This window comes from Mytilus galloprovincialis, chromosome 7, assembly GCF_965363235.1.
Source record: "Mytilus galloprovincialis chromosome 7, xbMytGall1.hap1.1, whole genome shotgun sequence".
NCBI lineage: Eukaryota > Metazoa > Mollusca > Bivalvia > Mytilida > Mytilidae > Mytilus > Mytilus galloprovincialis.
The window spans coordinates 60,234,872-60,247,963 of record NC_134844.1 but is presented as its reverse complement, the minus strand read 5'-3'; the positions used below and the strand labels follow the sequence as shown (position 1 = coordinate 60,247,963).

The 13,092-nt window shown below is 32.2% G+C and overlaps 1 protein-coding gene across 2 annotated transcripts in view; it reads left to right on the top strand.

Moving 5' to 3' along the window:
• The first annotated feature begins 556 nt into the window (after positions 1 to 556).
• LOC143083402 (DNA polymerase delta catalytic subunit-like) overlaps positions 557 to 13,092 on the top strand; it is a 32,374-nt gene continuing 19,838 nt past the window's right edge. Inside the window, exons 1-10 of one of the 2 annotated variants that reach the window (XM_076259653.1) lie at positions 557 to 622; positions 2,360 to 2,441; positions 4,522 to 4,616; positions 5,115 to 5,234; positions 6,010 to 6,182; positions 6,647 to 6,740; positions 7,510 to 7,678; positions 9,415 to 9,659; positions 10,696 to 10,862; positions 12,030 to 12,275. In XM_076259653.1, coding sequence (XP_076115768.1) covers positions 2,389 to 2,441; positions 4,522 to 4,616; positions 5,115 to 5,234; positions 6,010 to 6,182; positions 6,647 to 6,740; positions 7,510 to 7,678; positions 9,415 to 9,659; positions 10,696 to 10,862; positions 12,030 to 12,275 — 1,362 coding nt within the window. In that variant the 5' untranslated portion in view covers positions 557 to 622; positions 2,360 to 2,388. Of the gene's footprint in view, positions 623 to 825; positions 847 to 2,359; positions 2,442 to 4,521; positions 4,617 to 5,114; positions 5,235 to 6,009; positions 6,183 to 6,646; positions 6,741 to 7,509; positions 7,679 to 9,414; positions 9,660 to 10,695; positions 10,863 to 12,029; positions 12,276 to 13,092 lie in introns of those variants that run through there. The other variant, XM_076259654.1, reaches the window with a different exon arrangement.

Sequence of the window (13,092 nt, the reverse complement as noted above, 5' to 3'; positions counted from 1 at the left end):
ATGGAATTAAAATCAAATTGGTGTACCTTTATAATAAAAAAGGATACGGCTACAAAATAAACACAAAATGGACATTTTTGTCTTTATCATAAAAAAACGTAGATGAAAAAACTGTCAAAATAGGTGCAATTAGGGTACCGTCACGTTAGGGACATTATACAATTTTATGAATAAAAACTACTGATTCAATTGACGGTAAAATATTATTGATAAAAACAAGAACACATACAATCATAAATTAAGTGAACATTTTTAAGTAATATGAAGTTATATTAACCAAAATAAAAATCACAAAAATTGTACTAAAAATAAGATATAATATGCCATGATTCTTTCACCAAGCACCATTCCCAGTTTTACGACCTCCTCTTTCAGACGCAAGGTTAAAATGGAAAAAAAAACTCAAATCCCTCGGAATAGTATTACCATCAGGTATAGCAGAAATTTTAATTGGTAAGCGAACTTGCGTTTGCCCTTAATTATAAAAAATGTTTGGTTAGATATAACTTGACCCTTTCTGTCTGTTTTATTTTAAAGTTTTGTTTGGTCTTAATTTGTATCGCAGTCTTATTTACTTCCGGTTATGATTTCCCGCTTTATTTTTGTTTTTTGATGACGACGGGTAACTTCTATTTAATTTTATTAGATTAATAATATTTTGGTGAATCTTATTTGTGATGATATTTTTGCAAATGGAATATGTCATTTCAGTTATCAAATGTTCAGTTTAAAAGACCAGACGATGCACTGGGATATCTAGACACTGACATAGATCTCTCAACTGATAAAATGACTTGATTTGTGGTAACTTTCAGTTTAGCAACAGACAGTTACGAGAACGACTGAGTACGAGTAGTCGTAATCACTGGATGCACCAAATAATACGTGTAACAAGAAAAGATTAAAATTAGTTCGTCCCGATCTGTATTTGATATTGAAGTCAGCCAGTGATTCACAGATCTATGACTTTTATTTATTTTGTTATCCAAATCCACAGTTATAAACAAACACAAAAAACAAAACACAACATTTAAAACTACTTAGCAACACAAACTCCAGAAAAACAGAGAATCTAAGGTGCTCAGGATGGGTAAGCAGATGTACTGTGCCAGTCTGTGGATTCATTACAATATTATTCATTGGAGGGTGGGTCCTTTCACCACTGAACACCACCGAACACTGCTGAACACTCCAAAAACCACCAACCACTAAGAAAAACTGTAATATACAATTAAACGATCTGTAAATTAAATTACGTATATTTTAATCAATTTTTAGATTTTTATTGGCATCATACATGTATTTATGTTAAAACAGAGACATATAGATACATGTCTCTGGTTAAAATCGATAATCAATATAAGGAAAAACGTCTTTGGATTCATCACTTTCTGGATAACATTCATAATAAGTAATCAGTTCAAGTATCCTCGATTTTATAGAACAGGTAGAAGAAGAAAAAAAAATGGGAAAAAAAAATATTTGTGGTGTCCATGTGGGCCTGCGAGTTCAAAAAGTGGGGTGTTATAGACTCTTTCTTGCTGTTTTCTGTAGATGTTTGGACTCTAAATCTTCTGATTTGTTGAATTAATATCTTAAATATTATATTTAAGTCACATTTATAACAATAAAAGACGAAACAATAAGCTTTTGGGGTGTTCGGTGGTGAAAAGACCTACTGTTCATTGGATTCATGGGTACAGGCCGGCTAGGTGAACCAAGAATTTAAATGTGCAACAAAATATCAAATTCTTTTTCAAAATTGTATCCAGACATTGGCAGAACCAAAAAATAACATATCCATGAAAATGCAAGGTTCCCGCAATCAATAAAAATTGGTACACACAAAAATAAATAAATCGATAGTATAAAGTCTCAATAGTATAAAGTAGTGTTACTGTTTAACAAATTTCATTATTTTTAAAGAAAAAATTATAAATGAAGGAGACACTGAATACTTCAAGACAAATAATGTTCATTACGTTCAGTGTGAGCCTAGGCTCCGTGTTGAAGACCGTACCTTGACCTATAATGGTTTACTTAAGCTTTCATAAATTGGAACTTGGATGGAGAGTTGTCTCATTGGCACTCATACCACATCTTCCTATATCTAATTAAAACTACATTTTACATCTATATTATTTGTAGCTTAAAGTGAAGAGTGTTAGAGAACACATGTACAAGTAATCATGGTAATGAGGGCAATATATTAAACTTTATGATAATATAGTAAAAGGAAGAATCCAGGTGACATTTCTACATGTACATTGAATTTCTCATTTGGAGGTGTCAGACTTTTAACATGTTTAAGATTTTAAACAATATAAGATTATTTACAATGTTTTTTTTTAATTTCCAGGCCCACAGTGCAACTAAGAACAGAATAAAATGAACAAGAAACCTTCAAGTCAAAATGGAGTCCCACCATCTAAGAAAGCAAGGTATTTTAAAGATTTTTTTATGGCAAGCAAACAGTACATCTGTTGACTAATTCTTCAGGTATTTCACATCCAATTTTTTATGGAAATATTCTTTATAAAGCACAAAGGTGTCAGTATTCACCTCAGAAACTTACAAAACCTTTGAATAGACTTATTAAGAAGGGATATAATTACGATACTGTTGTCAAGTCATTAAAGATTGCATATTTTGGCGTTAATATTGAGTCACTGATAAGGTGTTTGCATCGGAACTAAACACATTTATTCTAAAAACAGTTGTTGGCATGACACGGGTTATGTTCTTCTCATATATGTTATGATGGTATGATACTAAACCCCTAACGGGAAGGATTGTGCCTGATGTTCATATGATGAAATCATAATCTTTCAGTCAGTTTAATTGAAGTCTGGAGCTGGCATGTCAGTTAACTGCTAGTAGTCTGTTGTTATTTATGTATTATTGTCATTTTGTTTATTTTCTTTCGTTACATCTTCTGACGTCAGACTCGGACTTCTCTTGAACTGAATTTTAATGTACGTATTGTTATGCGTTTACTTTTCTACATTGGTTAGAGGTATAGGGGGAGGGTTGAGATCTCACAAACATGTTTAACCCCGCCGCATTTTTGCGCCTGTCCCAAGTCGGGAGCCTCTGGCCTTTGTTAGTCTTGTATTATTTTAATTTTAGTTTCTTGTGTACAATTTGGAAATTAGTATGGCGTTCATTATCACTGGACTAGTATATATTTGTTAAGGGGCCAGCTGAGGGACGCCTCCGGGTGCGGGAATTTCTCGCTACATTGAAGACCTGTTGGTGACCCTCTGCTGTTGTTTTTTATTTGGTCGGGTTGTTGTCTCTTTGACACATTCCCCATTTCCATTCTCAATTTTATTAATACTGCATCAAGTACAGACATATTGTGAACATATTAAACATACATTTTTTTTGGAGAAGACATTACTAAGTTGTAAATAATGTGTCTTAACCATTTGTCATTTTGGACAATAAAATATGTTTAAACTACATTAAACAATGTCTAACAAAGATCTGCAATCAACTCTAAATTTCATATTAAGCGAACAAAAAGATTATGCTCATTGTTTAATGCCGTACGATGACCTATAGTTGTTAATTTCTGTGTCATTTGGTCTATTGTGGAGAGTTGTCTCGTTGGCAATCATACCACATCTTTTTTAAATGTACAAATTTAACTTTTACACATTTACACATAAACCGCACGTACATACCAGTGTCCTAGCTAGCCTAAAACAGAGGGAGAAGTATTCCTCTGCCTGTTCTGTGCACACATTTGTTCTAAAGTTCTCCCAATGCGTTTTTGATTCTTGAGGAAAATAATTACTTTTCAGTGCAAAGAAAATTACTACCAAAAAATACTATTAATTCAACACAAATGCATAAAACTATTCAATTATTTAATTTGTTTTCATTATACATGATCAAGCTGTCCCTTCTCAGAAATTAGATAATTCATTTTTTTAACTGTGCCCCTCTGACCTTACATTCTTGCTAGAACACTGTTAATTTCCTCGATCATAACAAAGCAGTATAAATAAACAACAGTATTTTTGGGGGTATTAAAAAATGCCACAGTATGTGAACATGGTGAAAGCTAGCATAGACTAAAAAGTTTGTACCTAAATAAGGCTGTTAGTTTTCTTGTTTGAATTGTTTTATATTTGTCATTTTGGGTCCATTTACAGATGACTATATGGTGTGGGTTTTGCTCATTGTTGGAGGCCGTACAGTGGCCTATATTTGTTACTTTCTAAAATAAAATAAAAAATGAGTGTTTCCTATTACCCTATCCTCCCTATTTTTTTAAGCTAAAAAATAGCCCATCCTAAAGTTTGTTTGGACAATTTTCAATAAGCGCTGTTGAAAGTCAGAATGTCCCTCCAATAGACTCATGGTAAAATAAAAAAAAATCCCTATTTACCTACATGTACCCTTTTTTTCAAAGATGTAATAGGAAACACATATATTATTTTGTTTGGCCTTATTGACAGTCATACCACATCTCAGTTAAAAGAAAATGTGTATATTTACTGTAAATTACAGATATAATTTTGATGATGAAGAAGATCCATCAGCATTTGAAGAAGAACTGGCCATGCTGGATGAAATGGAAAGTGAAACACATCAGGATACAGATGGTATTCAAATTTGAAATTTTAGTGTACATGTCATGTGTACTACAATATTTATATGTCAAAAATGTTTAACAAATACATGTAGACTTAAAAATTCCATAACTGACAAATACACGTAGATTGTGTAACAAATACATGTAGAAATTTCATAACCATGATAACTGACAGATACTATAGAAATTTCATAACCATGATAACTGACAGATACTATAGAAATTTCATAACCATGATAACTGACAGATACTATAGAAATTTCATAACCGAAAAGAAATACATGTGCTTCTGCAAACATACTAGAGAAGACAAAAAGGTTCAGTTGTTATGAACATAATTTTATTTTCTTAAAGCATTACATTAGTTTGAATAGGGGAAAACGTACTGACTTTAAAAGTGCTTGTTCAAATATGACAAAAAAATCATTATAGTAGGTAGAGTAAGCGGAAACACTTGTAAATTTTTTTGAGGTCTTAATACAATTTGCTTATATTTTGTTTATTAAAGGTGGAATGGGACCGCAAGATGCAGAAGCATGTGCTAAATGGAAACGCCCACCACCCCCTGATCTGAATATTCATAAGGATAAGGTGGTCTTTCAGCAGATTGATGTGGATCATTATATAGGTAATATACAATTACACACTGTAAATTCAGAAATTATTGCTCTGATTTTATTATTGTGAAAAATGTGACAGGATTATAATTGCAATAATTTAACCTCAAAATTGTGTCAGAAATTTTTTATATGAATTAAACAAGATTTTTCTCAATATTGCAAAATTAAATTTGCATTTTAGTCTCAAATGAAAAAAACGCAATAATAAATGCACGCAATAAGTTCTGCATTTACCATATATGTCAAGAGATAGTAAGATATTTTGGTATATTTGTTCCCCTGGGAAACAGATGATCAATTACTTCTTTTGCATCACAAGCTTTGCAAAAAAAACATTTATTACATGAAAATGCATTCAGAAGTTTTACAAAACTTGTCATAGTCCTCATCATTTCACATAATTACTTAATAAATGCATAGTAACATGAATTTAAAAGATAAGAAAGTCTGGACTTAAACCTTATTTTCAAGGACACAGTTAACCTCCTTTGGTTTTAGTTTTCTATGAATATTTAGTCCCTAGTAGTGTGAACAGTGTAAAAAATTTCATACACTTTCCCTGTTTATTTTTTGATACTTTACTCATGAAATATATATTAAGGGGAAATTACATGCTTTTAAAATATTGGTGCTGAAACTTTATGTTAAAAATCTTGGAAATCCTTTTGGAATGACAAATTGAAATGCAATCTTGACGCACTCTTTATATTTACATAAAAATTCTCTGTAAATTAAATTAGTGATTCATTTTTATTTAGATGTTTGACGTTTTATGTTTTTCAGGGAAACACATGCCTAAGATGCCAGGAGCATCCAGTGGACCGGTGCCTATAGTCAGAATGTTTGGGGTCACAGAGGATGGAAACAGTGTGTTAGCGCACATTCATGGCTTCGCTCCATATTTCTTTGTTCCAGCACAAACTGGCTTTAAAGCAGAGAGTTGTAATGCATTCAGGGTATTTAATAATTTTTGTATAGCTATAAATATAGATTAAGTCACCAAATCAAAATGTTTAACCAAGTGAACCACACATTTAAATGTTTAATGAAGTTCATATTTTTTTATTGAATTCTATGCAGACTTTGCAATTGGCAAAACAAAGAAATCAAAATATCCACAAAAGATAGAAGTTACCTTCAACCCCAAATATTGGTATCCACAAAACATAGATTAATCCACAGTATATAAATGTCCACATATATATACCAGTATACACCTGCATTGACCTGGAAACTATCAAACTACCGGTATGCTCAACTTGCTCTTGAAAAAATCTTACTTAATTTGCATTTTTTTGCACAAGCACACTTTTCCAATCATGAAGGAGGCATAAAGTATAAACAGAAGATATGGGTTTAGGTCAACAAAACAGCAACCCACAGCACTAAACTGAAAAAAAGTGTTGTATTCTTATTACAGACTGCTTTAGATGATGCAGTAAAGAAAGACATGAGATCAAACAGAGAAGGGATACAGCATGCTGTGTTAGGTGTAGAGCTTGTCACCAGGGAAAGTAAGTAGAAATGTCTGATGTCAGAATTTCAAAAATTATTCGGAGGTTTATATTAATGAGAATAATATTACTACAAATGTATCACAATAATAAAATCTTGCATTTTCTTATTTGAACATATCTTTTGTATAAATTTTGCTTGAAATCATAATAATTAATGTGGCATTTTCGTCCATTCATGAAAAATGGCATTAACAAATACACACAGTGAATTTACAGTATGCAACCAGTTTGACATCAATAACATCATTTAACCAGACTTAAAAGACGTATTTTGGTATATTAGTTGTTTGGTGTTGATGAAAATTGGAGATTATTTAGGTTTCACTTGCAGAACTATTTTAAAATTCTTAAAAAGTGAGGGTTCACACCATCTAAAATTTTAACACTAACAGCATCATGATTTTGTTGTATTCTTTCTAGTCAGACTCTCAATTGAATAAGTCCAAATATTAAACTAATGTGCTCTTAAAATATTAATTAAAATAGCTAAAGGTTGCTTCTTGAAATTGTGTATTTCAAAAGGACCAGCTTTGAGATTTGTCATTCTCTTTTGTTTTCTTAATTACTTCTTGTGATTTTTTTTTAATATGAGGCCTTCAACAGGCCTCTTAAACAATGATTTTTAAACATTAAATAGTAATTTTTCTCTATTGTTAAAGGCTGTAAGGTGACCACTTATCATTGAAATTTTGTCTTAACTGAATTGTTGTTTCATTCATAATCATACAACATCCCCTTTATATTTATCACATATTTTTATTTTTAGGTATATATGGATACCATGGAAACAGAAAATTGCCTTTTCTGAAGATCACTGTTGCCATTCAGCGACTGATTGCTCCTTCTAAGCGACTGTTGGAGCAAGGGTTTACATGTCCTGGTTACACCAATCATGGGTACCAGTCTTATGAAAGTAATATAGATTTTGAAATCAGGTAATGTTTATGAAAAACAACTAATGATATCATCTTGCACCATATTGATTGAGGTAGTTTTTATGTACGTAAAGATTGCATGAAATGCAATCAAAACCTTATGAGACTGACTTGATATATAAATCTTCCAAGGCTGATCACTACCTGTTTGATACACAAAATATAGTGCATTGATCATAACATTCTAGACATCCTATCCATGAATTTATGTAATTTATGCTCAGATATTCAAGGCACAAAATGATGTAGCACTTGTCAAAAAATTTACATAACTTTTGATAGGTGCAGGAATCTAATATCTGATCTACAATATAAATGATGTCATTTTTATGCCCCACCTACGATAGTAGAGGGGCATTATGTTTTCTGGTCTGTGCCTCCGTTCGTCCGTCCGCTTCAGGTTAAAGTTTTTGGTCAAGGTAGTTTTTGAAGAAGTTGAAGTCCAATCAACTTGAAACTTAGTACACATGTTCCCCATGATATTATCTTTCTAATTTTACTGCCAAATTATAGTTTTGACCCCAATTTCATGGTCCACTGAATATAGAAAATGATAGTGTGAAGTTCAGGTTAAAGTTTTTGGTCAAGGTAGTTTTTGAAGAAGTTGAAGTCCAATCAACTTGAAACTTAGTACACATGTTCCCCATGATATTATCTTTCTAATTTTACTGCCAAATTATAGTTTTGACCCCAATTTCATGGTCCACTGAATATAGAAAATGATAGTGCGAAGTTCAGGTTAAAGTTTTTGGTCAAGGTAGTTTTTGATGAAGTTAAAGTTACATCTTGAAACTTAGTACACATGTTCCCTATCATATGATCTTTCTAATTTTAATTCCAAATTAAAGTTTTGACCCCAATTTCACGGTCCACTGAACATAGAAAATAATAGTGCGAGTGGGGCATTCATGTACTATGGACACATTCTTGTTGAACTCATCTTTAACAATTGGAGTTATCTTCCTTTGTCTAGAATTGCTGTTAAATCAACTTCAACCAATGCAATATTTAATTTTACTTCCCTCTGATAAATTGAAGCTTTCTTTACCCTCAGTGCTTACAAGCACTTTGATGTATGGAAGATATTGATTCGTATTCATGCAGTATAAACCCTGATTAGAAATTGAATGAAAAAAAGATAACTCTTTTATGGTGTTACACATCGTATGCAAGGCAATGAATTTTAGTTAATTTGAATAAATACATTTTTTCTTGACATATTAACAAATGAAAGAACTTTGACAGCAATATGCTTTCATCTTTGTACAAATATGTGTAGTGGTTGTGATAAACTATTAGAAGGAAATGAACCTTTGGTCATTATCTCGATCAGAAATATTACAATTGATATGAAGAAAATATATTATATGAAGGTACCAAAATCTGTATATACTGACACAGTTGACAAAAACAGTGTTTTAATGAATTGCACATATATGTGAATTCATTTGGTTTCAAGAATACCAATTTTCATGGACTTGAGGAACAAAATATTTTAGTTTATTTGATTTCATGCTTTTTCTTAAGTCTGCATACAAGCCTATATAAATTTTTGGCTTTGTTGGAAATTTAAATTTGTGTGAAGTAAACCCACGAAATAGTTTAAAATTGGTGTCCTACAAATAATAATAAATCTAGAGTATTTTAAATCCTATTGTATATTTTGCCCTATTCAATTCCAGACATACCTTATGCATTCTTATATGTGGCATTAAACCCTCTATCAAACGTTCTAGGTTTATGGTTGACAGTAATGTTGTTGGCTGCAGTTGGATAGAAATTCCTGCAGGAAAATACCATCTCCGTGATAAAAGCCATACCAGCAAAGATGATGCTAAAAATCCTCCACCCATATCACGATCTCAAATAGAATTAGATGTATCGTGGGAGGAGTTTATTGCTCACCAGCCAGAAGGGGAGTGGTCAAAAGTTGCTCCCTTCAGGATACTTAGTTTTGATATTGAATGTGCAGGAAGGAAAGGTATTTCTGTAAATTCTGATATGATTATCCTTCCTACTATACTACAAATGTGTTCAAAGTTATTTCCCTTCCTACAATCTTCCTTTACGTCTCGGCTCAAGGACAGCATCTTCATTTAACAGTAACTTTCTTTTTTCTTCTTTTTATTGTTGTAAATTTCAATTCGTATATCTCATATATATATGTATGGGCAAGGAAAAAATTTGAGTTTAAATGTCTTAAAAAAGAAGATGCACAATGATTACTAATGAGACAATTTTCAACAAGAGACTAAATGACACAGAAATTAACAAACTAAGGTTACTGTACAGCCTTTAACAATGAGAAAATCTCATACTGCATAGTCAGATATAAAAGGCCCTGAAATGACAAATATCAGACAATTCAATAGTGAAAACTAATGGCCTAATTTATGTAAAAAATAATGAATGAAAAACAAATATTTTACACATCAACAAATGACAACCACTGAATTACAGGTCTGTCTTACATTTTTTTCTTTAACTTTTTCGAGAAATGGATTGATGATATATTTGTAAAAATGATACAAGGCAAACTGTAACTTGACACCTACTATCAGAACAAAACTAAGTACAGTAATGATATCTTTATCAGTGGCGGATCTAGAAATTTTCATAAGTGGGGGCCCACTGACTGACCTAAGAGGGGGCCCGCTCCAGTCACGCTTCAGTGATTCCCTATATAAGCAACCAATTTTTTTCCCAAAAAGGGGGGGCCCTCCTAAATCCGCCTCTGTTTACAGTGAAGCCTTTTACTGATAAAAAGAATTGAGATTAATAACAGTTTTTAGTCAGTGACAATGTACAAAATGATGTAACTGTGGATTGATAGAATTGACAGCTTCGTATAATTTCTAATATTGACATAGATTTGTAATTTATACATGAAACAGAAGTTTCATCATACCAATTTACATCTTGCATTTTTAAATAAACAACTGAATTATGGCGAAAAATTGCATAAAATAAACATGTTAAACAGTAATTCATGTGCAAGATAATTTTTTATTTTCTAGGTATATTTCCTGAGGCAGAAAAAGATCCAGTTATTCAGATAGCTAACATGGTACAGAAACAAGGGGAATCTGAACCATTCATCAGAAATATCTTCACACTCAACACATGTGCTTCTGTAGTGGGCTCACAAGTGTTTTCACATAAAAAGGAGTCTGATTTGTTGAAGGTAAAGGTTTCACAGTATTTACTATGTACTTACAGTAAAATCACACAAACACACGAAATTATCAAGAACATTCATTTTGAAATTTGTGGTAGATTAGGTGAAATTTTAGATTTCAGTTTTTGTTTCACTTGAGCTATTTCAATTAGGCCATTAAAAAGGACATGTTTGTTTGCCCTCACCCTACCTACCAAGAAAATAGCTGACTACTCAAAATCCTTAATTGTCTTGATGTGAAGTTTTTTAAATAGATAAGCATGAAGATTCAAAAATATCTGATACTTTAATTTCACTAAGACTTAAAAAAGAAATTGCCTACCAACCTCTGGGTATAAAGGTTTGGGCAAGCAAATGGCTACCTACCTGACTCTGGGTATAAAGGTTTGGGCAAGTCAGAATATTTTTAAGTGTGGCCTTACTCCCATCATCAAGCAAAGCACTTTGCTTACAAGGATCTGACCAAGCTTAGTTCTACTTTCTGTTTCAAAGACCTTTTGGTGAACTTATGGTTTCCTGGTAATAATACACACCTTCAAATATTTGAAGGCTGAAATTTCATTGCCTGATGTAGTTATTACTAGAACAGAGTGTGAGTATAAGTGATGCATTTAGGATCTGCATTTTCAATAATAATGAAACTTGGTGATCTATTTCAGAAATGGTCAGAGTTTGTTCGAGCAGTAGATCCAGACTTAATAACAGGATATAATAATGAAACTTGGTGATCTATTTCAGAAATGGTCAGAGTTTGTTCGAGCAGTAGATCCAGACTTAATAACAGGATATAATAATGAAACTTGGTGATCTATTTCAGAAATGGTCAGAGTTTGTTCGAGCAGTAGATCCAGACTTAATAACAGGATATAATAATGAAACTTGGTGATCTATTTCAGAAATGGTCAGAGTTTGTTCGAGCAGTAGATCCAGACTTAATAACAGGATATAATAATGAAACTTGGTGATCTATTTCAGAAATGGTCAGAGTTTGTTCGAGCAGTAGATCCAGACTTAATAACAGGATATGGTTATCTTTTTCAGAAATGGTCAGAGTTTGTTCGAGCAGTAGATCCAGACTTAATAACAGGATATGGTTATCTTTTTCAGAAATGGTCAGAGTTTGTTCGAGCAGTAGATCCAGACTTAATAACAGGATATGGTTATCTTTTTCAGAAATGGTCAGAGTTTGTTCGAGCAGTAGATCCAGACTTAATAACAGGATATAATATACAGAACTTTGATTTCCCGTACCTTATAAACAGAGCTTTAACATTAAAAGTGAAGGAATTCCCATATCTGGGTAGAATCAGTGGTATCCAGTCCGTCATCAAAGAGGCAATGATACAGAGCAAACAAATGGGCAGAAGGGAAAATAAAATTATAAATATAGAGGGAAGAGTGCAGTTTGACTTGTTACAGGTAAAATATTAAAGTACTGTGGATTTATAATTGTTTGTGATATACCAATTTTAGTAGGCTTACATATAGGTGAACCACAAATTTAAAAGTTAATTGAAGTACAGATTTTATGTAGGCTTGTATGCAGACGAAAGACAAAACCACAACATCAAATATTAATAACAAAACATTTTTTTTTGAAACCCCTTACTTTGGTTTTGGTCCCCACAAAGATAAATACTTTTGACACTGTGATTAAGGGCTGTTCAAACGTTTATTGTTTGATGTGTGATGGGAGGCTCTCATTTTAACTAATTAGACATCTGAGACTTCATTTTCCTGTGAATTTTGTAAGAATAATAAGTAAAAAAAACCTATATTATATCCGGACAGGGTCTTAAAAAAGATTCTAAAATGACGATCTATTATCGTCAACCAGTATAATTACAGTATATCTTCTTTTAGCACAAGTGCATAAATACACAAAACCGGCTGTTCCCCGTTACGCCTAACTTAATTATATTTCATGTATTCTCAATTTTCGACATCAAAACCCACAGTTTACATAGGGCAAGATTCAGATACAATATAATTATCTCTATTCTAAAGCAAAATAAACCAATCAGTCCATTTCAATACATATTTCGTGGTAAAATTTCATAAAACAAAAAATTCCGCTAAATGATGTTGTCGTCTTGGCATGGCACCAAAAGAAGGTGACATCACAAGTATGTTTCCGTAAACAAAAAATCAAATGTAAACACTGCCCAAGCGTTTTAAAGCATCTTGTATGCCTCAGAATGCAATAAAATTACATTTGGGCTTTTCCAGAATTAAT